The sequence below is a fragment of the Vipera berus genome, assembly GCF_964194415.1.
Source record: "Vipera berus genome assembly, chromosome: 15".
NCBI lineage: Eukaryota > Metazoa > Chordata > Lepidosauria > Squamata > Viperidae > Vipera > Vipera berus.
This window is the reverse complement of record NC_138218.1, coordinates 9276779-9304572: the sequence shown is the minus strand read 5'-3', so window position 1 is coordinate 9304572 and position 27794 is coordinate 9276779. Positions and strand designations below refer to the sequence as shown.

At 45.7% G+C, this 27794-nt stretch overlaps 2 protein-coding genes across 2 annotated transcripts in view; both read right to left on the bottom strand.

Annotated features, from left to right (window-relative positions):
- Positions 1-9738, bottom strand: part of BARHL1 (BarH like homeobox 1) — a gene marked incomplete at both ends in the record, with an annotated part of 18759 nt that extends 9021 nt beyond the window's left edge. Inside the window, one exon of the mRNA XM_081339837.1 lies at positions 9273-9738. Coding sequence (XP_081195963.1) covers positions 9273-9738 — 466 coding nt within the window. The remainder of the gene's footprint in view (positions 1-9272) is intronic.
- Positions 9739-17755: 8017 nt separating this feature from the next.
- The window catches only part of CFAP77 (cilia and flagella associated protein 77), a gene marked incomplete at its 5' end in the record, with an annotated part of 38359 nt that continues 28320 nt past the window's right edge, over positions 17756-27794 (bottom strand). The window contains 3 exons of the mRNA XM_081339844.1: positions 17756-18017; positions 24708-24809; positions 26752-26857. Coding sequence (XP_081195970.1) covers positions 17892-18017; positions 24708-24809; positions 26752-26857 — 334 coding nt within the window. The 3' untranslated portion in view covers positions 17756-17891. The remainder of the gene's footprint in view (positions 18018-24707; positions 24810-26751; positions 26858-27794) is intronic.

The window sequence follows — 27794 nt, the reverse complement described above, 5'->3', positions numbered from 1 at the left end:
ACCAGCTTCTGTGGATCTACCATGTGTAATTTATTCATGTCAAAAAAAATCCCACTGCCGTTTACTCAGGAGTAACTTCCCTTCCCTTTTTATGAGACTCTCTCCTAATAAATTTGCACACACAAAACCATTTGCTTCTCTTCCCCCCCACCCCCCACCCCCAAATTCCAGGTAGCTTTACCCAGAAGTATGCCCATAGGAAGATGGGAACTGTAGTCCAATAGAACTAAAACACCGGCTGGGCTGGGGTGGTGAAAAAAAAAGGTAAGCTATGCCCATTTCAAATATATAGTCAAAAGGAGCTTTGCTGTTTCCTCTGTAAAGTGACACACACACACACACACACACACACACACACACACACCCCTCCAAAAAAAACGAAAAACAAAACCCAGGCGCACACACAACACACAGCACTGCCTGGTGCCACGTTTTACACACAGTGGCGGCCGCCCAAACATATTCCTTTCCTTTCATTTGCAACCTTTGTCATTAAATAATAATCAAACGATCAATTATTAAACAATTAATAGATGTAATCAGCTCAGCCAGATCACCGATCCTTCCCTCAATAGCTTTCTGCACAAAGTCCTCTGGGGCCCGTCCAAACTGATTCTACGGCTCGGAATGTAAAATTGGCATAAATAATAGACCTCGGGGGTTTTTTTTGTGGGGGGGGGACAGCAAGGTGATGGAGAAGCGTGTTATTTTAAAGGAGAGAGGGGCTTTAAAAAAAGCTGATTTTCTGAACTGAAAATCAACCAGCCTTTTTAAAAACAAATATATTTATTTGGGGAGAGGAACATTTCAATCAATCAATCAATCAATCAGCTGGAAGGGATCTTGGAGGTCTTCTAGTCCAGCCCCCCCCCCTTAAGCAAGAGGACCTATACCATCTCAGACAGGTGAACATCTAGCTTCTTCTTAAAAACCTCCAGTGATGGAGCGCCCACGATTTCTGGTGGCAAGCTGTTCCACTGGTTGATTGTCCTCACTGTCGGGAAGTTTCTCCTTTCTTTCAGATTCCACCTCTCCTTGAATAGTTTCCACCCCTTGTTTCAAAAGAACCTTGAAGATCTGAAGTAGACATGGAGAGGTAGAAGGATTTGTCGAGGTGGGTTTTTGTGGGGCAAATGGGGATTGGGGTTACAGAAAGGGGGGGCTACTAGCCACCCGACCCCTGAACTATGTTGGGATAAGAAGACCCTGGGGAAAAAATGGTCCTTGAAGACCCCTGCGGGAGAAGCCCACCTTGAGGAGAAAGAAATGGGATTCTCATTTACACACAGTTCCATCTTTGTGCAATCCTGGTCCAGCTTTATTCTGAATGCAGGTGATGGGGAGGGCATAAATTGCCTTTATTCTTCTTCTTCTTCTTCTTCTTCTTCTTCTTCTTCTTCTTCTTCTTCTTCTTCTTCCTCCTCCTCCTCCTCCTCCTCCTCCTTCCTCCTCCTCCTCCTCCTCCTCCTCCTCCTCCTCCTCCTCCTTCTTCTTCTTCTTCTTCTTCTTCCTCCTCCTTCTTCTTCTTCTTCCTCCTTCTTCTTCCTCCTTCTCCTCTTCCTCCTCCTCCTTCTCCTTTTCTTCTTCCTCCTCCTCCTCCTCCTCCTCCTCCTCCTCCTCCTCCTCCTCCTCCTCCTCCTCTTCTTCTTCTTCTTCTTCTTCTTCTTCTTCTTCTTCTTCTTCTTCTTCTTCTTCTTCTTCTTCTTCTCCTCCTCCTCCTCCTCCTCCTCCTCCTCCTCCTTCCCCTTCCCCTTTCCCCTTTTCTCTTCTTTTCCTTCTCTCATCTGCTCATTCACCATTATTATCCTCTCTCCTCCTTTTTCTCCTCTCCTCTCCTTCCCATCCTCCTTCTCCTCCTCCTCCTCCTCTTCCTCCAGACATGGGTCTCCCTTCATTTCTTACAAGCTGTTTTGCTTTTCAAAGGGTTTCTTGCGATCCTGAGCTCCTTTCTGCAGGAGACCAAGGTGACTTGTTGAGAGGTGGGCATCCTCGGAGACAAACTTGCTATGAAAATAAGAATCCTTTGCTTCATCCCATTTATTTAGTTATTTATTTATTTTGTCCGAAAAATCTTGTTGGTACAGAAACTGTACCAGTTGTAAAGAGATTAATCAAAATCATTGCCACCTCTACCAGTAAACATTTCTAACAAATCACCCTTATTTTCTATAAAAACTGTGTCAAATCTCGTTTCGGCCTCCTTAGAAAATGAGCAAGACTATTAATATTATTAGCATTGCAGTGTTATATCCTGGAATTCTTCCCAAAAGGTGGGCATAATAAGTTACCAATCTAATAACCCTGCAAATAAATTAGGCTCATGTCAGTCTTGGAATACGATTGGCAAAATCGTTTCTTTAAACCAGTGCAAGTTTGTCCCAAGGAAAGGGTCCAAATGGACAATTTTCCTACAGTATGAAAAGGCTCTTCACTTTTCATACTGGAATAAAAACAATCAACCAAACACCACGAATGGCAGTTCTAGAAAGAGTCGGCGGCAAGCAGCCAGGCCAAAAAGCTCCCTTATTTCTTCTAGGAAAAAGTAGAGACATTTTCCTCCGTGCAAGACAAAGGCAGGAAAAACGAGCTTGTGTCCTTATATCCTGAAATAGGAAGCAAGTTTTCCTCGTTTGTTTTTTTAAGGAAGCAGATTTTCTAGATACGTGGAAACGGGAGATTCGGCCTGTCGCCTTTCTTTGTCTTCTCAGAATTCTCCTTCTCTTTTGGGGGGGGGGGGAAGTTCACACTTTCCTCCCTGTTGCAAAGGGTTTTTTTTTTGCCGCTTGGCGATAGAAACTGGTTTCCTTTAATCCGGTTTGGACCGTGGACACCAACCAGCTGGATGATTGGCAAGTCCCGGTTGCAAGGAGGATGATTAACTCAAGTCCGTCTCTTGTGTGTTTGGGGGTGCAACGGCTTTCCCTCCTCCCGTTGTCTCTCTCTGCCTTAAGAGGCTTTATTTGTGCGAAGGCTCTCTTGAGCGCGCAACCCTGATCGCTTTACACCAGTTGGGTGAGGGGGTGGGCTGACAAGGGGCTTTATGCTCCAACATCCTTGTGGCAGGTTTTTGAGGAGACAAGCAAGTTGATTTCTCTCCGTAGGAAGACAATAATCCACTTAATTGAGCCACGAGGGAGGTGAAAAAACTCTTCCAGCAGAAACGCAGCCCTGAAGATCTCTTAAACATGAGATGCTAAAGGAAAGCAAGCATCTATCTATCTATCTATCTATCTATCTATCTATCTATCTATCTATCTATCTATCTATCATTATATCTATCTTCTCTATATCTATCATCTCTATCTCTATTATCTATATCATCTCTCTATTATCTCTATTATCATTATCTACTCTCTCTCTTTCTCTCTCTCTCTAGTCTTTCTATTATCACTATCTATCTCTATCTAATGTTATATCTATCTATCTATCTATCTATCTATCTATCTATCTATCTATCTATCTATCTGTCTGTCTGTCTATCTCTATATCATTATATCTATCTTCTCTATATCTATCATCTCTATCTCTATTATCTATCTATATCATCTCTCTATTATCATCTCTATCTACTCTCTCACTCTCTCTCTCTATCCATATCTATCTATCTATCTATCTATCTATCTATCTATCTATCTATCTATCTATCTATCTATCTATCATCTGGCTAGCTATCATCTCAAATCTAGGATTTTTGAGGGCTAGAATTAGAGGCTTGAAATCCTGGCAGAGATTTAGAAGGAGAGAATCAGAAATCTGATTTACAGATAAAAGGCAGCCCTAAGAATGAATAACAATGAGAGAGAGAGAGAGTGGGAGGGAGGGAGGGAAGCAAGGAATGTATCTTGGAAGCGAGATGGGAAAGGCTAAGTTTGAAAAGTTGGAATCTGGGTTTCAAAGGATCCTAATGAGAGGGGGGAAGGGTGAGTCCCGCATAGCGATAGGCAGTAGGGGAGAAAGGCAACGGTGCGAGTCAAAAGAGGCAAAAGGAAGGAAGGAAGGAAGGAAGGAAGGAAGGAAGGAAGGAAGGAAGGAAGGAAGGAAGGAGAGGAAGACGAAGGGAGAAAAGATTAAAAAAAGAATTGGTAAATTAGGAAGGAAAGAAGGAAAGATGGAAGGAAGGAAAGCAGAAAAGGAGAAGGAGAAAGAAAGGGAAGAAAACAAAGAAGGAAAGAGAATCTTCACATTAGCGAAGAAGGAAGAAGAGGCGGAAGGAGTAAAACAAAGGGAGAAGGAGGGAGAAAATAGGAGGAAAGGGGATGATAAAATAGGAAGGGGAAAAAAAAGAGATCTGGGAAGGAAAGAAGGAAGGAAATAGGAGAAACCAAATGGAAATTAAACTCCGCTAAAAAAGAAGGACAGAGATTAAGGAGATTAAAACCCAGAAAAGTTTTTTTGTTTCTTTGTTTTTAAAGAGAGAGACGGAGGAGAGGAGAAGAAGGGAAGGCAGAGCTGAGCAGAGCAAAAAGGATGGAAAATGGAGATTGACTCTGCTGCCCCCCAAAATGGGCAGCGCAGAAAACCCGCTTCCCGCCGGGCCCTCCTTCAGAACTACAAGGAAGCTGCAGGAAAGACCCCCCCCAAGAGTAAGAAAGTGGGGAGGGGGAAAGGTGAATCTCTTTTTTTTTCCCAATAGGTTAATTCTTTAGCAACTGAACAACCCCAAATCCCAAAATCTGCATTTAGGCAGCCAGGAAAGTTCTCGTTGCTTGGGCCAGCATGACTTATCTCTTGCGCCCCGAAAAACAGGGACCCGTCCTTTCGCCCCCCCCTCTCCCGTGCCCCCTTTTCCCAAATCCCCAAGAGACGGTGAGGCAGAAAGGCCGGCGTTTCCAGCCAAAGAGAGAAGGGCACAATCCAGCCAAAGTGGATTTATAGGGCGGTGAGGATGATGGAGTCTTGCCTGGTTTTTTTTTTTAAAAAGGGACCATGCTCCACATCTGGAGGCTGCACCCTAGCTAAGGAGGGCAATAAAGGAGAATATTTACTCAGGGTTGAAATGGGGGTGGGTGTCTTTGGCATTCCCTGAGCTTGCGGGGGGGGGGGGTTCCTTGAGGACGTTTCACTACCCAACTATGATGGTGGCGTTACCTAGTTTGGGTAGCGAAGAAAACCCCCCAGCTCTGAGAGCACCAAGGAAGCTAAAGGTTGGTCTGGGGGCCACGATCCTTCAGCTCTTGTCTTCAGGAGAAATATTCGGGAAATGAGCCTATGTAGTAGTAGTAGTAGTAGTAGTAGTAGTAGTAGTAGTAGTAGTAGTAGTAGTAGTAATAATAATAATAATAATAATAATAATAATAATAATAATAATGTAATAATACTGTAATAATACTGTAATAATACTGTAATAATAATAATAATAATAATAATAATAATAATAATAATAATAATAATAATAATAATAAAAGTGGGCACTGGGGATTCCTTTCGGAGGTCTCCCCTCCTCTCTTTTCAATATTGGTGGTGATGGGAGCCCTGAGCCGAAGGGAAAGCCCACTCCCCCTTCAAAACCCAGAGAAAGGAACCGATCCTTGTTGAGATTTTTTTTTCCCCCTGGGGAGGGAAAAATCTGCCTTCCTTTAGGGAGAAGTTTTGAGATTTGAAATTTTGAGGTCTTAGCACCCTCCAGGACGTGTTTACTCGCAAGCAAGGGTTTTTTTGTTTTTTTAAAAAAAAATCTGCCCGAGCTTTTTAGAATATCTTCATGTTCACTTCCAGTTTATTTATTTATTTATTTATTTTTATATACCGCCCTATTCCCGAAGGACTCAGGGCGGTTTACAGGGCAAAATTTAAAAGACAATATAAAAGTTGAAATAGAAATAGAATTAAAATGAATTAAATTAATAGTTTATCCATTTGATTTGCAACCCGGCGTGAATTTCTCCTCCTGTATTGTTCAGAGGGTTTTTTTTGGGGGGGGGTGGGGTGGGGGGGGTGGGGTGGGGGGTGGGGGGGTAGGAATAATATTTTATTTTATCTTCAGGCCTCTGCTTGGATTTTGAAATGGGCAGCCGCGAGGAAGCCAGAGGGGGAGAAAGTTAAGGGGGCCCCTCATCCTTTCCATCCTTCCTTTTCAGTCTTTCTCAATCTTTCTTTCTTTTTCTTCCCCCCCCCTTTTTTTTGGGGTTTTTTTTTTGAGTTTGGATAAGAAATGTTTGGCTTTTAGGGTGCCAGCCTTGTTTTAGAGAAAAACGCAAAAGTTTAGATTGAACGGAGAAACTTGAGTTTAAGGGATTGCGCGCAAAGGCAGCCACTAGAAACTAACTACAGTCCAACTTCTGCCTAGGGGTGGGGGACATGCAAAGGTCAAAAGAAATAAAAGAGGGGGGAAAAAAGAAAGAAATAAGATTAGAGTCTTGAGAAACCACCAGGGTCTCCTGGAAAAGAAGCAAAAATCCCGAGCAAACGACCATTATATTCCCATCTGCAGTCACGCGTAAAAAAGCCGCGTGCTGAAGCTTGCCACAAATAGCTGCAGAGTTAGCAAAATTGTTCCCCTGCTTAAGATCTGGCCACGACCCTCCGCTCCTCATCTCTAGATTGAAGCTCAAGGAGAGTTTTATAGCCTGGTTAATTATTCCCACTCTGTCTTTTGATTTCAATGGTTTCCCCATGCAAAGCGATTTTTTCCCCCTCTTAAAAAGAATGAATGAGAATAGACTCTAGGAGTTACTTCCCAGTAAGCAAATCTGTGGGAATGCTTAAGCGGTAAAGTAGCAGGGATTTCCTTCCTTCCTTCCTTCCTTCCTTCCTTCCTTCCTTCCTTCCTTCCTTCCTTCCTCCTCTTTTTCTTTCCTCCATTTCTTCCTTCTTTCTTTTCCTCTTTTCCTTCCTTCCTTCCTTCCTTCCTTCCTCCTCTTTTCTTTCCTCCCTTCCTCCCTTCTTTCTTTCTTTTCCTCTTTTCCTCTTTTCCTCTTTTTTTTCCTTCCTTCCTTCCTTCCTTCCTTCCTTCCTTCCTTCCTTCCTTCCTTCCTTCCTAACATTGGCAGAGAATTTTCCTTCTAAAAAAATTAAATATCATATCCAATGGCGCAAAGAAACTTAAGGAGAGCAATCTTTGAAAACTTTTTTGGGGGGAAAAATGAAACATCTCCACGTTTGGAAAGGCATTAAAATCTGTTCTTGTCTTCTCAAGTCTCCAGAAATACAAATACAACTATTTTCTCCTTCATGTGCCTTTATTTCCAGCTTACGCTTTCACAAATATCCAGTCCCGCTTGCACTCTGCTTAGGAGGGTTTAGTTCCTAACCTCTTGCAGGACAGAGAAAGAAGTAAATTAACTAGATGCGAATTAACCAAAAAATGACAATGGGGAATAATTGGACCACTTCTGCTCAGAACCAAAAACAACTCTTCCATTTTAAAGAAGGAAACGGGGAATTTTGACTTTCTGTCTCCTTCCAGTCAAACCCCGAGTAGATTGATGGTTGAGTGGGCCACATAGCCTGCTCCCGTTCGCTCTGCTAAAATAAAATCTAGGAGGCAAGGCAATATTGATTTGGTGGTAAGAAAAAAGACACAAAAATAGATTTGTGAAGGTTAAGAAGCATTCTAGGGAGAAATTACGCACTGACTAACTTATTAAAGGGGGGGAAAATAATTGTTCCAAGTCGTTTACTTTCCCCTATTTGGAAATACACAGAAAGATGTTTTTTATGTCCTACACAGCCAGCTGCACGCTTAACATCAAATTGCTCTCCAAGGACAATCTTTTATTCTGAAAATCTCCATTTCATTTTTTGTTGGTGCACATATCCCAAGATTTCTCTTTTTTTTTTCCAAGACAAACTAAAATCTGCCTCAATGGGCTAGTGCTTTAAGAGCAACCCCCCCCCCCAAAACAAAAAAAAAACAACCATGAACCTGGGACAGAATTAAGTGGGAAGGGGGCTGAATTTAATCCAGCTTTCCATTTGGAAAAAAGGGGGATTTTCTTTTGGACCGTCCATATGTAGTCTATCTATCACATTTGGGGAAACTTGGGGACACCTAAGCAGATGTTGGATTCTCCACTTGCTTCTGGCTTTGCAAAATCCTGATTTTTTTCTTAGGAACCATGACTCTGAAAACGAGGATAATGACAATTTTGTTGTTGCAATACAGTATTGACTGTATTGGTAATTAAGGGTTAATTACACCCTTATCCCAATGCTGAGGAAATGTCCCAAAACTGCCGCGATCCCCAACCTGATCCCCAACCAAGTCAAACGTTGCTAATTGAACCATCCAAATTCTCTCCGCTGCTGCTGTTCGGACCACTCCATTCTGATCGCTCCTAATAGTCCAGAAATTAGGAAAGGAAAAACTTTGGTTGTTTCCTTTCCTTGTTGTGTGTTTAAGGGAATAACAGAATTGCAGGTCTTCCACCCTCTCTCTGCTCCAGCAGGAAACCCTACACCATTTCAGACAAATGTTTGTCCAATCTCTCTTTTTTTTTTTAAAAAAAAAGCCTTCAGTGCTGGAACACCCAAAACTTCTGGAAGAAAGTCCTTCCAACCGGTTAATTGTTCACACTGTCAGGAAATTCCTCCTTAGTTCCAGGTTGCTTCTCTCCTTGACTGGTTTCCACCCGTTGCTTCTTGTCCTGCCTTCGGGCGCTTTGGAGAATAGCTTGACTCCCTCTTCTTTGGGGCAGCCCCTGAGATATTGGAAGACTGCTCTCATGCCACCCCTGGTCCTTCTTTTCATTAAGCAAGACATACCCAATTCCTGCAACCGTTCTTCTTGGTACGTTTTAGCCTCCAGTCCGTCCCCCCAATCCTCTTTGTGGCTCTTCTCTGCACTGTCTCTAACCTCGACATCTTTTTTTCTTTCTTTCTTTTTTTACATCTCAGCGATCAAAAGTGCGGCCTTACCAAGGCACTACAAAGTGGTCCTAACACTTCGCCCGATCTTGTTACTAGCGTTAGTATTATTAGTATAAGTCAGGAAATTACGCCGACGTGGGTTGGAGGATCAGAGAGGGGAGGGGGACAAGTCAGCCCACACCAGCAAGGGAAGGAGAGGTGATTAGAAGAAGCTCAGAGACTTTAGTTTCTCCCTTTTCAATTTGGGGGGGTTAGGGTTTCTCCCGTTTCAATTTGGGGGGGGGGACTTTACAGAATGAACTAAACAGTCCTTCGCTGGTGACTTTTCTAAACAAACACGAAAAAAGGGGGTGGGGTGGGGTGGGAAGAGACCATTTGACGGTCCTGTTTAGGAAGTTTAGGCTGCTTTCTCCCCGCTCCCCCTTTTTTTGCAAAGCAGGCCTTGCTTTGCGACTCCTTCTTACCTTTGTATTCCGAATCCAAGGCTGAGCTAGTGCTGGTTTTTTCGATTTTCTCTCGAAAGTCCTCGCCGCTCGCCTTGGCCGGGACGGAGATGGGCGCCTCCTGCCCGCCCTGCCCGTGGCTGCTGGAATAAGGGGCGCAGGCCGCCAAGGGCTTGCAATCAGCCAAAATGTCCCTAATGAGGAAAGAGGAGGTGACCGTTCTGGATTGAGCGGAGGCGGCTGAAATGGGGGGACCGGGCAGGTCCAGCCTCATCACCCCACCGCCGACGGGTAACTGAACGGCCGCTTCCAAGCAGTCCCTCCGCGGCGACGGAGGAGACAGGCAGCCGCTGCTGAGTTCCGAGCCAGGGCTAAGTTCCAGAGGGGATCTGCTTTCTCCCAGGAGTGGATCCCCTTTGGGCACAGCTGGGCTCCCGGATCGATGGGAGAGGAGGGAGTCGATCCCAAATCCGTTGGCGTTTTCCATGCTTGCTTTCAGGAAGACATTGACCCGCCGAGGTTTATTTGGGGGTCGGGGGTAGGGTGGGGTGGGGTGGGGGGGAAGAGAAGGAGGGGAAAGCAGCCGAAGGAAGGAAGGCTGCCCCGCGTTAAACACAATTCCTGGCCCGCATTTAACATCCAAGGTCCCGACTTTGTGCGGGGGTGTGTGTGGGGTGGTGGGGGTGGTGGGGGGCGATCAGCGTCCAACTTGGCTGCAGCAGGAAGAGAAAAAAGGAAGGGAAGGAAAAAAAATGTCAAAAGGCAAGGCGAAAGGGAAGGATCTGAGTCGAGCCGGTCCTAAACATTAACCGGACAGCTTTATGAAAAGAGTCAACGTTAACCAGGCAGCTTTATATATAAAAAAAAAGAACGGAAGGGAGCAAGCCCTTGGATTCAACTTTATTTGCAATCAAGCGCCGCCTTAACTGCCAACCGTAGCTCTACAGCTATTGACTTACTCCAAAGGAAGCCCACCGGGGTTCAAACGGCCCGGTGTTTACTCTCTTCCAAGGCTGAGGAACTGAATCTTAAAACCACTCGAGCTGTCTGTCAGGCTGTCTGTCTGTCTGTCCGTTTCTGCTTACTGGGAGGTTAGATCCCATCGAGTTCAATGGAGCTACAAACGCTACAAGCTTTCATCGGCTGTGAATTGTCCAGCTTCAAATCTCCGGTCCTGAATACCCTTCAGCCGCCCAGCACTCTAAATCAAAGGCGACATCAGATCGGACCCGATCTTCATTGCGGATCAAAGAACGGGAAATCAAATCGGACCCGACCTTCAGTGCAGTTCCAAAACCAGCATAAAGACAGACAGCGGCAAAAGCAAACTTTTGACACCCAGCCCAATGGGAAAGGAGCCCAATTCCAACAAATGGAAAGATGGAGAACGAGATGTGATGAGCAAGAAAAGAAAAAAAGAGAAAAGGGAGGAAAGGCAGACACTCTGGAAGGAGGTTTGAGGGTTTCCCACCCTTTTTTCAGAACTATGGACAGTTACACCATCCGAATGAATCTTTCCCCCTCCCAATAGCCCAGGAGATCAAAAACTCCAAGTCCCCTTAATACAGAAGACCGGTGAGAATGATCAGCACCTTTGAAAACGCTCAAAGTAGCGGACGAGGGGGATCTCCACGTCGTCTCCTCCCATGATCCTGCGGGATCCTTCGGGAGCTAACGCTTGGGGGGGGGGGGGAAGATTCCGTGGCGAAAGAGCCTCGGGCGCGCCGTTTCAGCACCAAGGACAGCTCCGGACGCGGCCACACGTTGCCCGGCTCTCTCCTCCAACTTTCCTTTGCAATTTCTTTCTTTTCCTTCTCCGCCTCCTCTAATCTTTCCCCTATTTTTTTTTAAAAAATATTTATTTATTTTAAGAGGAGATCCCGAGCCCACGTGCCCAGCAGGCCCCCTCCGGATTGGACGGCTGTCTTTTAGGGTGACGTCACGCGTGCCCACCCGGACTGAGAAAAACTTGATCGCTCCTCGGTTTGATTAAAACAGACATTGAATTAATTACAGCGCTGATCCGACTGTTAACGGCAATCGCTGCTCTGTTTGCTATCATTACATCGCTGATGAAGTTTTAAATGGGGTTATTAGCAATATGGGGTGGGAGCGAGGGGGGGGAAAACGAAGAAGGAGAGGGGAAACGGCTTTGGGAGGGGGCCTTCTTGAAAATGGGGGCGTTTTAAGCCACCCATGCTTAGTCCTGGAACAGTGGGCTTTATTTTCTCTCTTAGCCGTGCCCACAAAAGGTAGATGGTTAAAAAGCCTTAAAGCGCTCCGAGGATAAACATCTTTATGATTTTTTTTAAAAAATTTTTTTTAAAAAAAGAAGACACGAAGGAGAGAAAAGTGCTGGGAAGACCAGCGAAGATTAAAACCGCAAGAAAGTAAACTGTGAAATTGTTCTAGCAAGGAGCATTTCATTTTATCTCCTCCGGATACAAGCACCCGCCCTCTCTTCCACACCCATCCTTTGCTTTCATTTATCTTATTTAAGAAAAATCGTGACTTCCCTGAAATTTTAAAGCCCTTCCCCTCCGTTGAGAAAAAAGCCTCTTTGTTGAGTTGCAAACAATTTCAGCAGACGTTTCACGTGACATTGGTCGCCTCCAGGTTTCACTGAAGGACATTTTACACAACGATTAAACAGCACGTGAACTCATGGCCCAGGGTAAAAAAAAAAAAAAAATACTTGTATGGCATCTACGAAGGAAGAATCACCTCTCCTCTGGCTTGAATTGGGACAGCAATATTTCAAAAGGAATCTTTCAAGGCAGATAAGCCCTGCCTTCAACCCCAGCGTTGGACATCTGAAGGCAACCCGCATCGATTTGATTTCTCCACTCGAAATTTTGGGCATAGCTGATCTGTTGGTTGCAGCACATTGAGACCACCGTGACTTTTCCATCCAAAGGTGAAAAATGTAAAGCCCCCTCATTAAAAAAAGGCATCGCCAGTCCAAGACCCCATAAAAAGGATGGTTTTTGTGAGGCTGATTTTGGCTCTGGGTTTTTTTTTCCAATGACCTGAAACCAGTATGGCAATGAAAGGGAGGTTTTACTCACGAGTAAATGGGAGAGAAGGAAAGGAAAGAAGGACTAAGTCAGCTTTATGTTATATTTTCGAAGGAACAAGGGTGGAAGATAGATAGATAGATAGATAGATAGATAGATAGATAGATAGATAGATAGATAGATAGATAGATGGATAGATGGATAGATGGATAGATGGATAGATGGATAGATGGATAGATAGATATGGATAGATAGATATGGATAGATAGAGAGTAGATAGAGATAATGATAATAGATAGAGATGATAATAGAGATATAGATACATAATAGAGATAGAGATGATATAGAGAAGATAGATATAATGATAGATAGATAGATAGATAGATACAGTATAGATAAATAAAGAGATGATAGATAGATAGATAGATAGATAGATAGATATGGATAGAGAGATAGATAGATAGATAGAGTAGATAGAGATAGAGATGATGATAATAGAGAGATAATATAGATAGATAATAGAGATAGAGATGATAGATATAGAGAAGATAGATATAATGATATAGAGATAGATAGATATAGATAAATAGAGATGATAGATAGATAGATGATAGATAGATAGATAGATAGATAGATATAATTTCAAGAGGTCACCACCTTAAAAACCTGAACAATGAATGCCCTCTAGGTGTTCAGGTGTTTAAACTTTGACTATGAAATAATACTCAGAGTAGAGAGAAAAGGGGTGGGGGGAGGGGGGGGAAAGACTCCTGGAGCTGAATTGAAATAATAAGGTGGGTAAAAATGCCCAATCCATTCTAAACATCTGGATGAGTGGGTGTCTAATAATAATAATAATAATAATAATAATAATAATAATAATAATAATAATAATAATAATAATAATAATAATAATAATAATAATAAATAATTGAAAAGGCAAAATATTGGATGGAGAAAGGAGATTCAGGGTGATTTCCAGCAGCCTTCAGCCCCAAAATCGTTCCCTTTTTCATAAAAGAAAAAAGAAAGAAAATCGGCAGATTTCCATCCAGTTCTTTTGATCCAATCCTCCCTCCGCACAACGACACCCTTGCAAAATATGCACCCAAGCAAAAGGGCCGATTTTTAGGAGCGTCCCAAAGTGCCTCTTCAACACAAGGGGGGAAAAAAAACCTGCCCTGCAGGATTCAATCCACAACTCTGCAAGGATAATAGCAGTTGTTGTTGTCATTGTTATTGTAAAAAAAAAACCCGCGCAGAGAAATTTGAATTAAGTGGCAGTAACAAGAGAAGACACCTACTTAAAAATTAATGAGACTTAGGGGAAGGGTCTTTTCAGACGCTTCCTTTTTTAGGGGGTTAGGGTACTTTATTTCCCTCACCCCCAGCTGCCTCTGCTGCTCCACAGTTTTGTTAGAAATTGCCTTTTTGGGGGAAGCCAGGGCTTCATCCCACGAAAGCCCCCAAGAGGTCCTTCCACCACCCCCACCCCACCCCCCAATGGGGATTTTTTTTTGGTTCTGAAACACGAGAAATCTGTGTTGCTTGAAGCCCCTCACTCTTCTGGGAAAGGTGGAGGTAAGGCTGGGAAGGAAGGGAGAGGGGGCAGGAAGAAGAGAGGAAGGGAGGAGAGGAGGAAGGGAGGGAGGAGAGGAAAATACAGAGGATTCAAAGAGAGGAAGGGAAAGATGATGGCAGCGAACGAGAGAAAGGAGGATGGGAGGAGAAGGGAAAGGATGGAGGAAAAGGAGGGAAATGTGGAAGAGAGAAAGAGAGAAAGAGAAAGATGATGGCAGTGAATGAGAAGAATGATGGGAGGGAGAAAGGAAGGAAGGAAGGAAGGAAGGAAGGAAGGAGGGAGGAAGGAAGGAAGGAAGGAGGGAGGGAGGGAGGGAGGGAGGAAGGAAGGAGGGAAGGAAGGAAGGAAGGAGGGAGGGAGGAAGGAAGGAAGATGAATACCTAGTTCTAGATTAACCTGGACAGCTTTGATCATTATTGTCTTGTTGGAATTGTTTTTCTTCCTTCCTTCCTTCCTTCCTTCCTTCCTTCCTTCCTTCCTTCCTTCCTTCCTTCCTTCCTTCCTTTCTCTCCTTCCTTCCTTCCTCCCTCCCTCCCTCCCTCTCCTTCCTTCCTTCCTTCCTTCCTTCCTTCCTTCCTTCCTCCCTCCCTCCCTCCCTCTCCTTCCTTCCTTCTTTCCTTCCTTCTTCTCTCCCCCCTTCTCATTTCCTTTCTTCTACTATCTTCCGATACTTCTTTTCTTCTCCTTCATTCCTGCCCTTCCTCTTCCCCTGCCTTTTCCGGTCCCTCTCTTCTCCTTCTCTTCTGCCTCCCCTCCTCCCTCTCTTTCCCTTTGTGAACAATCTTTTCTCTCCCCCCCTCTCTCTCCCTCCCCCCCACGGCCCACTCTCTGCCCCCCTCCTGCCCCTCCCTCTTAAGGCTTCCTTTTGACTCAGCAGCTTGTAAGCGGAGGGGAAAGTGCTTTTCCTGCGGGAGTTTGCACAGCTCCCATCTGAAGCCAAGGCCGGTTGCAAGCTGTCAGAGAACAACTGTGTGTGGGGGGGGGAGCAGGAGAGTTGTGGGTGGGGGGAGGAAGAGGGAGAGGGGAGGGACCAAAGCCAGACCCCCCGCCTGGCTGAAGTTTATAATCCGACCTGACTCTCCTCCCACACTTTCGCTCAAGCAAACCTGGTGGGTAGGTGTGCTCAGAGCTAGCTGAGAAGGACGCTCACCTAATTGTTGACCTGCTCTGCTTTAGGGTTGTGCGTTTTTTGTGCCAAGGTGGCAAGTGGGGTGCGGTGTTCCCCACCGGCTTCCGCAGCCTGTGCAAACGCAGCTTGCGCCGATGCCAGTGGAATCGGCAGGCCTGTGAAAGATGCAGGTGACTTTCAGCTCCCATGATCCCTCAGGGCCCCTTAAGAATGCTGGGAAATAGAGGCTTGTTCTCTTGGCCAAGGCTTGGTTAGAGGAATCCGTGCGAGGTGGATTGTAATGAAAATGATCATTCGGTCAAATTCGTTTACCCAGAAACCACCTTGTTGCTTCTTCTTCTTCTTCAAGGAATTAATCAGTCAATATTATTTCATGGTTACTTTCTAGAGGTTAAGTGTTGTGTTGTTTTTTTTTAAAAGAAAGCTTATTTTAAAAAAAACGGAATTTCGGGACAAGGGCGATCATATCCTCAATAAAAAATAAATAAATAAAGGCAGGTTAAAAATGGAATGTGGGTTTGCATTAGTCTTCTTGCCTCCTCTTTCGCACTTTTCCCATTACAAGCCTGAGATCCGGAGCTACATTTATACAAATAAGAACTAGCCGTGCTAGTTAAGTGGCTCTAAAACCTTTTTGGGGCCCGAGAGTGGGATAAATAAAGAAACATTTGGGCAAGACAGGAGTTGAGAGGTTTCTAAGTTTAGCTTTGTAAGTAGGAGCAGTTTGTCTTAAAACTGGAAATAAGAGCGGTTGCTTTAAAATGTATGCTGTAAATAACTTTTGTATGTAAGACTTTGCATAAACCAAGGCAATTTGTTGTAAGGTAGCAAAACAAGGTCAGCTAAGAAATGAGACTCCTCTCTTCCCTCCCTCCCTCCCTCCCTCCCACCTTCCTTCCTTTCTCTTCTTCCAACTTCCTTCCTTCCTTCCTTCCTTCCTTCCTTCCTTCCTTCCTTCCTTCCTTCCTTCCTTCCTTTTTCTTCCTTTCCCTTCTTCCAACTTCTTTCCTTTCTTATTCTAACTTCCTTCTTTCCTTCTTCCTTCCTTCCTTCTTCCAACTTCCTGCCTTTTTCTTCCTTTCCCTTCTTCCACCTTCTTTCTTTCCTTCCTTCCTTTCTTATTCTAACTTCCTTCCTTCCTTCTTCCAACTTCCTTCCTTTTTCTTCTTTTCCCTTCTTCCACCTTCCTTCTTTCCTTTCTTATTCTAACTTCCTTCTTTCCTCCTTCCTTCCTTCCTTCCTTCTTCCAACTTCCTTCCTTCCTTCCTTCCTTCCTTCCTTCCTTCCTTCCTTCCTTCCTTCCTTCCTTCCTTCCTTCCTTCCTTCCTTCCTTTTCTCCAAACAAATCTACCCAAAGATCACCCAACCAGTTTGATACCTGAAGAGGATTGGGCCTGACATTAGCTCAATCACATTCTGACATTCTGATCTCCCCTGTTTCAAAGTTTCTGGATTTAAGTTCAAAAACGTGGGAAAATGGTTTTAGCCCAGTGCTGTGGACAATGAGTGTCAAGGGGTCCTTGGGCTTTCAAGCAACTTCTCTCACTTCCTGGACGTTGGGAAAGGCAGGATACCTCCACCTATGGTATCCCCTACAAGGACACGGCCCACCTAGCCATTCAGACCTGCAAAGTGCCTTTTCTCCTGGTCCTCCTCCAAGAAGGACGAGGAAGATGCTCCTCAAATCTCTGGGTGCGTTTCTCCCCGTTTCGTCGGTCACCTTAGTTTGTTTCAATTGGCGCAACTGTTGGGGCGAGTTTTAAAGGGGGAAAGAGAAGTCAGAAGCCATCAGCATGAAGGAAGGAACCAAGACAGAAGGAAAAAAGGGAAGTTTTGTTAGCCACATTTTTTTTTGTCTTCTCATCCCCAAGAAGACGGAGATGGGAAGGAATCTTTGTCCGGCAGCTCTTTCCCCAGGATTTCAGAATTGCCAGTGGGTGTCACTCTAAGATAAAGATAAGTCAACATGATGAACATTCAGAAAAGGCTCTCTTACAAAGGGTGCAAGAATCCAACGTTTGAAGTCATCCGACCTTGATACTGCATTCATACAACGTCCAAGCTGCATTGGCACAGCACGCTAAATTGTGATTTGGCGGTTAAGGGTGTGTGAGGCAAATTCGAGTTTACAGTTCAGGCCATTTGCAACCCCCCCCTCCTCCCCCCCCAATGGGTTGATTTGCTAACCAGGTTTGTAAGGGTTCTCTTACAAAGAAGAATTGATGGTCTCTAACCCATTCAGGGACGCGGTGGCTCAGTGGGTTAGGACGCTGAGCTTGTCGATCAGAAGGTCGGCAGTTTGGCGGGTCGAATCCCGAGTGCCGCGTAACAGAGTGAGCGCCTGTTACTCATCCCAGCTTCTGCCAACCTAGCAGCTCGAAAGCACGTAAAAATGCAAGTAGAAAAATAGGGACCGCTCCGGTGGGAAGGGAACAGCGTTCCGTGTGCCTTTGGCGTCTAGTCATGCCGGCCACATGACCACGGAGACGTCCTCGGACAAGCGCTGGCTCTTCGGCTTTGAAACAGAGATGAGCACCGGCCCCTACAGTCGGAAACGACTAGCACGCATGTGCGGGGGAACCTTTAGCTTTACCTTTAACCCATCCAGGGCTTAATTTTTGGACTGTCAACAGGAGGGGGAGAGGCAGGAGGCGATTAGCAAGTTTCCAATGGGATATAAACTATTGTCTAGAATTCATATGAGAATTCTGAGAAAGAATTCCGATTCATTTATTCCAGAAACATTGAAGACCAAAAATAAACGCATTGGGTTAAAAATAAGTTTATTCATCAGACCATACCGTTCTCCGGTCCCAAAGTAGAAACGTGCAATTAAGTCTTCTGGGTTTATTTTATTTATTTTGATGATTCAGCCTTTCTCCTCCTCTCTCTTTCTTCTCTCTAGATATGTCTTAACAGACCGTAGTATAAAGGCCTTGAGCCAGGGGTCCGATCCTCACAGGAACTTCGGAATGGAAGACCTCAAACGCTTTCTTGTGTGAAACATCATCTGGGAAGGTGGAGAGGTGAGGGTCAACCTAGAGAAGATGTGTGTGTGAGAGAGAGAGAGAAAAAAAAGAGAGAAAGAAAGAAAGAAAGAAAGAAAGAGAGAGAGAAAGAGAGAGAGAGATCAAATTATTTCCTACATCCAGAAAGATGAGAGACACGAATAATGAGCAATAGGTTTAGAAGTGTTTAGTTAAATCTATTATTTATATCCCACTGATATTATTATGTAAACAACTCAAGATAGCGAATATGTTTAATACTCCTTCTTCCTCCTATTTTTACAACAACAGCCCTATGAAGTGGGCTGGGCTGAGAGGGAGGGACTGGCCCAAAGTCACCTAGCTGGCTTTCAGGGCTAAGACAGGACTAGAACTCACCATCTCCTGGTGATTGTCCCAAAGTCACCCAGTTGGCTTTCAGGGCTAAGGCAGGACTAGAACTCACCATCTCCTGGTGATTGGCCCAAAGTCACCCAGTTGGCTTTCAGAGCTAAGGCGGGACTAGAATTCACCGTCTCCTGGTGATTGGCTCAAAGTCACCCAATCAGAGTTCATGCCTAAGGCAGGACTAGAACTCACCGTCTCCTAGTGATTGGCTCACCCAGCTGGCTTTCATGCTTGAGGTGGGACTAGAACTTATGATCTACCAACTATGAGAAGTAGCCCGGGAGGATGGAGCTGATTGTTGAAGAGAGGTTGTTGTTCCCCATCTCTCCATCCCTCTGCAGCCCCTTTGGCTGCCCTTCCTTGTAGGAAAAAGTCCTCTGGGAGATCTTTCCTTGTGGATGAAGGGAAAAGTTGGAGGCCAAGGAGGCTGCAGAAGGCTGGAGAGAAGATGAAGCAAAGAAAAGTAGGATGTGGATACATAGTTCTTGGTCCTGAGAAGATCTCAGGAGGAATCACCCTCCTAGAGGTCTTGTTCAAATGAGGGCAGCCAGGGAGGGTGTGGAGGAATATCCAACTGGGGAACAACCATCATCCACAACAATATAATCATCCCAAATCAAACCACTACAGGGTGAAGGCCAGGTCTTCGTGGAAGATTATGGGCCAAAAACCCACCAGGTTGGTCCAATTGGGGTGGTAGTTGAGGGACCTTTTGTGACTTCTCAACCTTAGGGCCCATCTTGCCCAGCTAGCTTCCGTGCTTAGCCCAAAGGTGTTTTTTCCCCCCAAAAGGCAACTGGTCTCTGTTTTTCCTTGAAGACGTTTTGCTTCTCGTCCAAGAAGCTTCTTGGATGAGACAAGACCTGAAGAAGCTGGACTTTGCTTTTCCTTGAGGAGCTTTCACTTCTCATCCAAGAAGCTTCTTCAGGTCTTCTCCCAACCAAGAAGCTTCTTCAGGTCTTCTCCCATCCAAGAAGCTTCTTCAGGTCTTCTTCCAACCAAGAAGCTTCTTCAGGTCTTCTCCCGTCCAAGAAGCTTCTTCAGGTCTTCTCCCGTTCAAGAAGCTTCTTCAGGTCTTCTCCCGTCCAAGAAGCTTCTTTAGGTCTTTTCCCGTCCAAGAAGCTTCTTCAGGTCTTCTCCCATCCAAGAAGCTTCTTCAGGTCTTCTCCCAACCAAGAAGCTTCTTCAGGTCTTCTCCCATCCAAGAAGCTTCTTCAGGTCTTCTCCCAACCAAGAAGCTTCTTCAGGTCTTCTCCCATCCAAGAAGCTTCTTCAGGTCTTCTCCCAACCAAGAAGCTTCTTCAGGTCTTCTCCCAAACAAGAAGATTCTTGGATGAGAAGCGAAAGCTCCTCAAGGAAAAACCAAGTCCAGTGGCCTTTTGAAAAAAAACATCTTGGGGACAATCGTGACCTGGATGACTGAGAATCTCCACAGACATCTTCCCTGTTTAATGGAGGATACTTCACTGATCCTCACAGTGCTCTGTGAATGATCAGAAGGGGTTAAGAAGGCCTCTCTCCATCCCTTGTCTTCCAATCTTGCTTTCTGCTCTTGAGAGGCGGCATCTCAGAGGACTTCCATCCTCTGGGAATGGTTGATTAAGTCTTCTCTGCCCGGGTCCACCTCAGACCCCTCTTCCTGCTCTTCCCAAGGAGGCTTAATGAACCATTCAGACACCGAAAGGTAATTTCTTGATTGGCAGACCGAATCTCCAGCCGCAGAGATAATTGCGGACACGCAGGTATTAAGCCCTCAGATCTCATTAACGCAGATCAGTTGGCGTTTTCCGAATTGGACATCTAAATCCATAATTAGGCTCCTGTTTAAGCAGGCTTGTTTTATTTTTGGGGGGGGCGAGAGAGAGGAGGACAAAGTGGGGGCAGGATCTCCCTTGGCTCCTGCTGAACCCAGCAGCCACAGTTTTGTTATACACGAGTGCTCCTCGTTGTGAATTGGGGTGTGCTTGAGGGCTGCTCCCCTCCTTTCATTGAATCCTTTATCGCAAGGGTCCTGGACTGCTTGACTGCTTTCTTGAAGATGTTTCATAACCCAACTAGGTAACGTCATCAGTGCCAGGAGGGAGAGGGGTTTACAGAGAGGAAGAGGAGGAGGAGGAGGAGGACTGTGGGGTCCTTGATGCTCTCTGAGCTTGATTGCTTTCTTGCAGACGTTTCATAACCCAACTAGGTAACGTCATCAGTGCCAGGAGGGAGAGGGGTTTACAGAGAGGAAGAGGAGGAGGAGGAGAAGGAGGAGGAGGAGGAAGAGGAGGAGAAGGAAGAGGAGGAGGAGGAGGAGGACTGTAAGGTCCTTGGTACTGTCAGAGCTGATTTGCTTTTATTCAGACATTTCATTACCCAACTAGGTAGCATCATCAGGGCCAATGCTTGCCCTGTCAGTGTTAATGGGAATGGTCTTGGATATCCTACTGTCCCAAAGGTTAGACCATTTGGTGTTATCTGGCTTGGCAAGTCTTTCTTGAGGCATTGTTTCCTTTTAGACTGATGGTCTGATTTTGACCTTACGCTCATCTGGGCGTGGATTGCTGCCTGGGGTCGTTTTGGTCTTTTGATTCCCTTTTTGATGGTTGACTGTCTCTTTTATCTGCAGAGCTTCATGGAGACCCCCTCCTTCATGGGATTTAGAGGATAGGAGGTGATTGGAGGTCTTCTAGTCCAACACCTTGCTTGACCAGGAGGCCTTATACCATTTCAGACGCATGGCTGTCCAGTCTCTTCTTCGAAACATCCAGTGATGGAGCTCCCACAACCTCTGGAGGCAAGGAGTTCCACTGGTTAATTGTTCTCACTGTCAGGAAATTCCTCCTTAGTTCCAGGTTGCTTCTCTCCTTGATGAGCTTCCATCCGTTGCTTCTCGTCCTGCCTTCTGGTGCTTTGGGAAATAGGTTATTTTAAATGAAAGTTTGGTCACCGATGCCCAAGGACACCAGAATCTGGCCAGTTGTGGCCACTGTAGTATCCACTAGAGCTGCTGGAGGCAAGCTCTTCCATTTATTTATTCTTCTCATGCAATAAGGAAATTCCTCCTTATTTTTGGAATGCAGATACTGCTATTATACTACACACACACACACACACACAGAGAGAGAATCTAAGTATCTACTCTAGTGTGCTGATACAGATATTTACATCCCGTTGATAGTCCCATCCCACCAAAACTTTCATCCCTCATGAAGGAGAAGCCCCAGATCTATTATCGTCGTTCACATCTGAACACACCGTCTTCCATCCAAATAAAAGACATCCCATTTCGAATTGGGTAAAGGAATGTAGTTCAGCAAGAGGGTCAGCCTGACCTGTCGGGTTTAGGGGTTGGATTTTTGTCAGTTTTGGGGAATTTCCTGGCCACGAAGGCTCCTTGCTGCCGGGGAGCAGAGAGTGTCATTACTAAGCTGCAGAGGAACCATTGTAGAATTTAATTTATTTATTTTTTATTTATTTTCATCTCCTGCTTGTGAGCTTCGAGAAGCACCTGACTGGCCACAAAATCCTGGTCCTTCTCTGGTTTGGATCGTGGTTTGGTCGCTAGGAATTCTGGGGGACAGCCTTGGAGGGCTGGGAAGATGCTTCCATCCCAGAAAACCTTTCCAGGGTGTGATGTCGCCCGCTTGAGCCTCTTAGCGAGTTACGTTTAAACGCAGCTCAGCTAAGATTTCATGGCCTTGCAACTCTCCAGCACACAGGGGCCGACCGCCGGGCATACCAGTTTCCGCTTTCCCCGCCGATTCGCACACCTTTGCAAGTGCAAACCGCTTCCCCCCCCCCCCCCCCGGTGCAACCCATCACTCGTCTTCATTGTCAAACGCTTGGCAGGAAAATAACGAGAGATGCTAAATCTTTTATAAGGTCAGCGTGCAAGCAGCTGTCAAACAAGAAAAGAACTTAGCGGAGAAGAGAACCCTCCCGGAGAAGGGAAGGGGGGAAATGCAGAAAAAGAAAGAAAGAAAGAAAGAAAGAAAGAAAGAAAGAAAGAAAGAAAGAAAGAAAGAAAGAAAGAAAGAAAGAAAGAAAGAAAGAAAGAAAGAAAGAAAGAAATGCTTATTAAGCCCCCAGGTCTGGGCCTGGCCTGGCTTGGCCAGGAGACGCCAAGGTGTCTCCCGTTTTTTGTGTCAGTAATTTGTGGTGTCAGAGGAGGGGGGGGAGAAAGAGGAATCATCCAGCGCCGAAGGGGGCAAGTTGGTGTCGGGGGAGTCATTAACACACCAGGAACGGCCTCGCTGCCTAATTGGAACCGCTGGGCATTATCAGCGGAGAATTCGCCTCCGCTCCCTGACAGCTTACAGCTTTCATGCCCTAAAATAATAGTCCACTTGTCAATGTAAAGGACCATTAAAAACAAACCGTTTTGATTTAATTGGCGGGAGGGGGCTGCCGGGGGTGGGTGGGTGGGTGGGCAGGTGAGATACCTCATCAGCCTCCAGTGGGTGGGTGTGTTATTCCCCTTTAATTTTCCATTCCACACCCCCCCCCCGCAGTGATGGTTGCTTTCCCCCACTCCTCTTTCTTTGCATTCTCTTCTTCCCCCTCTCCTCGTCTTGGCTTCAAATCCTTTCATAAACTGCCTGTGAGTTCAAACACCATCTCTGTCCCAGGTTACCTCCGCTAGGATTGTCAACCAAGAACGCCACACGACAGACGAGCGAGCAGGTCGCTTGCAGAGCGGGCTTTATCGAACCTCAGACGTGGGCCTTGTGCTGGGGTGGGGGGGGTGCGGGGGGGGTGGGAAACCAGCCAGCGAGCAAGCAAGCCGGGACTTGCCAACCGCTCCTCACAACCCAGAAGCACAGAAGTAAACAGGGGACCTGGGTTTCATATGGCTTTGCAAATCCACGCGAAAAGGACTAGGGGTGATCTGATAGCGGTCTTCCAGTATTTGAGGGGCTGCCACAGAGAAGAGGGCGATCGAACTGTTTTCCAAAGAAACCAGCAGGCAGGACGAGAAACAATGGATGGGAACTAATCAAGGAGAGAAGCAACCTGGAATTGAGGAGAAACTTCCTGGCGGTAAGGACAATCAACCAGTGGAACAGAAGTTGTGGGTGCTCCATCACTGGAGATTTTTTAGGAAGAGACTGGACAGCCACTCGTCTGAAATGATATAGGGTCTCTTGCTTGAGCAGGGGGTTGGACCCCCAAGACCTTTAAGGTCCCTTCCAGCTGTGATCTGATCGATCGATTGATCGAAGCATGGGTTGCAGGAATTGGATACGTCCAGTTTAATGGAAAGAAGGACTAGGAGTGACATGATAGCAGTGTTCCAGTATCTCAGGGGCTGCCCCAAAGAAGAGGGAGTCAAGCTCTTCTCCAAAGCCCCCGAAGGCAGGACAAGAAGCAACGGATGGAAACTCATCAAGGAGAGAAGCAACCTGGAACTAAGGAGACATTTCCTGACGGTGAGGACAATTAACCAGCGGAACTCCTTGCCTCCAGAAGTTGCGGGTGCTCCATCACTGGAGGTTTTTAAGAAGAGACTGGACAGCCATTTCTCCAGGATGGTCTAGGCAGGTCTTCCTGCTTGAGCAGGGGGTTGGACTAGAAGACCTCCAGGGTCCCTTCCAACGCTGTTATTCTGTTAAAGATTCATTGTTTTTTTTGTTGTTTTTTTTTTAAAAGGATACCCAGAGGGAGCCATTAAAGAGTAACCTACTGTATCAGATTTTCAAGGATAGTTCTGGGCTTCGCAATCGGATATTCCCTTGGGGAGAGTCGGCAAACGTGAGCTCACCGCCTGACTTTTTTTTCCCCCCCCGTTAAAAGAAAGCGAAAAACAAAAACGGGAGACAAACACCTGCAAACTGCCCAAACCAAACACTTCTAAATTTGAGAAAACATTTTGCACTTCCCTCTGCTTCTTAGAGCGAGCGCTCCGCTCCGCAACTTTTGAATTCCGCCTCCGAGAAAATAAAATAAAATAAAATAAAATAAAAATAATTCCGGGTTGTTAGTGCGACGTTCGAACGGCTGACATTTTTACTGAAATGATCCGGCATCCACATTCCCCTTAGACAAGCAGCCGTCACGAGTTTCCTTGCTTTTTTTAAAATAATAACAATTTGTTAAACTGAGGTGCCACCGGTTTCTGACCAGCAAACTCAACGGGAGGAGTCGGATTCGCTTATGGACCTCATGATTCGCTGAACGACTGCAGCCAGCTGCAGAAGTCAGCCAAAGCGTTTGGACGACAAACGCTGGAACCTCACAAGGATTTCGGCCGTTTGAATCTGAATTTACTCAGGGCGGAAGGGGACGGCTACCAGGCGGGCAGCCTCCGCCTTGCCGCTCCGAAGACGCCCTTTTGAGGTTCAGACCCACCTTTTGGAAATGGGGGATACGCCAAAGTTCCTCCTTTTTCATCGGCGGTTGGTACTTCCTCAACAAACATGTCCGGGTCTCGTAGAATTTGCCCCGACGTTTCTAAAACAAATCAAAACGAGCACGTCAGACTTAGGTCACCGAGGGCAACGTAGGAAGCATATAAAATACACTGCTGTCGTATTTGTTTGGGGGAGACCAACCTGAACGCAAGAAATAAAGTGTGCTGCTCGCCAATGGGCCACAATGGCGAGGTGGGACAGGCAGGCAGCACATCTGGAGAAGGGCCCCTTGTTTGTTTTCTGGAAGACGTTTTATGACCCAGCTAGGTAGCATCATCAGTGCTGGGGGCACATGTGGACGAACTGTCTTGATGAACTTTATCGTAAAGCTGCGCTAACAGAGCCTTGCAGAAACTCCACCTCTTCTCCCCACCTCCTGCTTTACAGCTCACAAAACTAGGGAGGATCCCTGCAAAGACATTGGTTACATCCCCAATTCTTCTACAAGCTCATCTTCCTCTTATCTGACCATTGTCTAGTCCCGTGGTGGCGAACCTATGGCACGCGTGCCAGAGGTGGCACGCAGAGCCTTCTCTGCGGGCACGGGCGCCATCGCCCCAGTCCTAGTAGGCCTTCAGCTGGGTTTTTATAAAACCTTTTCGCTTTCCGCCACCCTGTGCAAAAAAAAAAAAAGTTCAATCAATCAATTTCAACTTCTCGCAGAGAAAAAAAAAAGATCTCGCAAAGTTGGCATTGATTGATTGAACTTTTTTAGTCCCACCCAGTCTGCCCATCCAATGGGCCACGCCCAACCGGCATCCGACGATACATAAGTGGGTTTTGGGTTGCAGTTTTGGGCAGTTTTGGGCACTCGGTCTCTAAAAGGTTCACCATCACTGGACTAGTCGTCGGTGGCTCTTCCCCCTGTCTGACGTGATTATTCCCTGTCAGCCTTACCAGACAGGCCAAACAGGAAGTACAATCAGAAGCGCCAACTCTTAACTTTATTGCAAAGCTACGTGAACGGGATCTTGCCAGTCTGGAAGTCCGTCTTTCCACCCTCTAATGCAGCCGGGGAGTTGTTGGCCAGGCCCTGGTTCTTTTTTGTGGGCTGAGTTGCCTCTTATCCATCTGCTTTCCTGGCTTAAATACTTCCTCCAGTCTCCAAGGCCATTCCCACATACCATTTCGGTGAAAGGACTTGGCTACCCCTGAACGGCCAGAAGTATAGGAAGCTTCTTCAAAGGACCTTGATTGCTGGTGGCTACTAACCTATCACATGTTCTACAGACAGGGTTGGGAAGAATATGGAAAATGGTTGAAACGCGGTCAGGAGAGCAGCAGTTTTGGAGACTTAACCGGGGACCCAAACGTTTGGTTCCCACGCTGAATATTTGGAAACTTAAGAAATCTTATCTCCCAATCCAGGCAGTTGCCTTCATGTTCGCATGATGGCTTCTCATGCAGATGAAATCCTTCTTGAAGAAGATATCTGATAGTTTCTATTTATGCCACACATAATTAGCATGCCAACACATGCTGGGATCACATAACACATTTGATAACCAGGTCATTTGAAGACTTAACTTTTACTTTCAAAGGACATCAAACAAGTTGTAAGTAATAAACGAAGAATAAAAGAAAGAAACACCATTAACTCCAAAGGACAAATGACCAAAAAAAAAAACAACCCAAGAGATGTTTGCTGATTTTCTTCAGAAAGTAGTTCCATCCAAGAAGAGATCAAACTATTTAGACCAGAGTTTCTCAACCTTGACAACTTTTAAGATGGATGGACTTCAACTCCCAGAATTCCTCAGGCGCCATGGTGGGAGGTGAAGTCCCTGTATGCTGGTGGGCAGTTGAAGTCCATGCATCTTAGGGCTCCTCAGATTGAGAAACAATGAAGTAGGGTTCTTTCCCTACATCAGGTTAAACCAGCTTATGGGTTCTAAGTCCAAGAACCTGTCCAATGGGTCTACAAGAGAAAGGTCTTGAGAAGAGGGTCAGCAAACCAAAAGACCTTCTAAAAGTCATCCCACCTTTTGTTTCTTCTCAGCTTTTTCAGCTTTGATGACCGCCCGCTGCTCATCCATCCAAATCTCTCTATATTTGTGCTGCAGCAGATCAAAGAAAGGCGTGGAGGGTCTGAGGAGATTTTAGAAGGAAAGGGAGAAGAAGGGATCAGTGACAAGGATAAGAATGTCGATGACCTCACCATAACCACAGATCACACTAAACCACGATACAGGGAGCTTGATCTTGGAAGCCAACATCCAAATTCCCTACCTGCATCTTAATCAGAAACGTTTTCTTAGCCACGTCCACGGACTTCAAATTATGGAACTTTGACTCCCATCGGCCAAGTTGTTATATGGTCCCTTCTTTCTCCTCCTTGCCTTTTTTCCAGTTTTAATTTCATTTGATGTACAGCCATGTCTCCTATTTATCTCAGTGGCTTGCTAGGAAGGGGCAGTTTGGTATGGATTCATTCCTTTGTCCATTCATTTACGTATTTCGTTGCGGAAAAAGGGAACACGTTCCTCCTAATTTTTGTCCCCCATCAACTAATCTTCTTCTCCACCTAGAACATTCTTAACCTGCCAGCTGCATTGTTGCTGAGCTTCAGAAGAAGGTTGTTGGTTTCCCAGCCCCGTGGCAAAGTCTGAACCATCCCATGTGATCTCAGATGTCTTGGGCACCAACACCCACTATTTAGACCTCGTTGTGTCCCTTCAATTGAAGAAACATACAACCGTCCTACACATGGTGACAATTTGCTCTCTGCAAGCGTTCTCCATCGACCAAAGTATCCATACATTTCATCAAAGGTAACAGACGCCCTTTGACCCCCGCTGCGTGCTTCTAAGAGAACCCCACCACTGTTGGTTGCTTCTAAGACGAGCCCACCATCCTTATTTTCCTTTAGGAGAAGCTAACCACCATCCCTTGCTTCTAGGAGAAGACTGGAAGTTGCAGAACTTCTCTGCGGAATTCCTTTGGTCTATAAAAACCCGCAGGGAAAAAAAAGTGCATTTAAGAACTTACCCAGCGTTTTCAGGTTGACCAATTCTCTGCTGTTGCT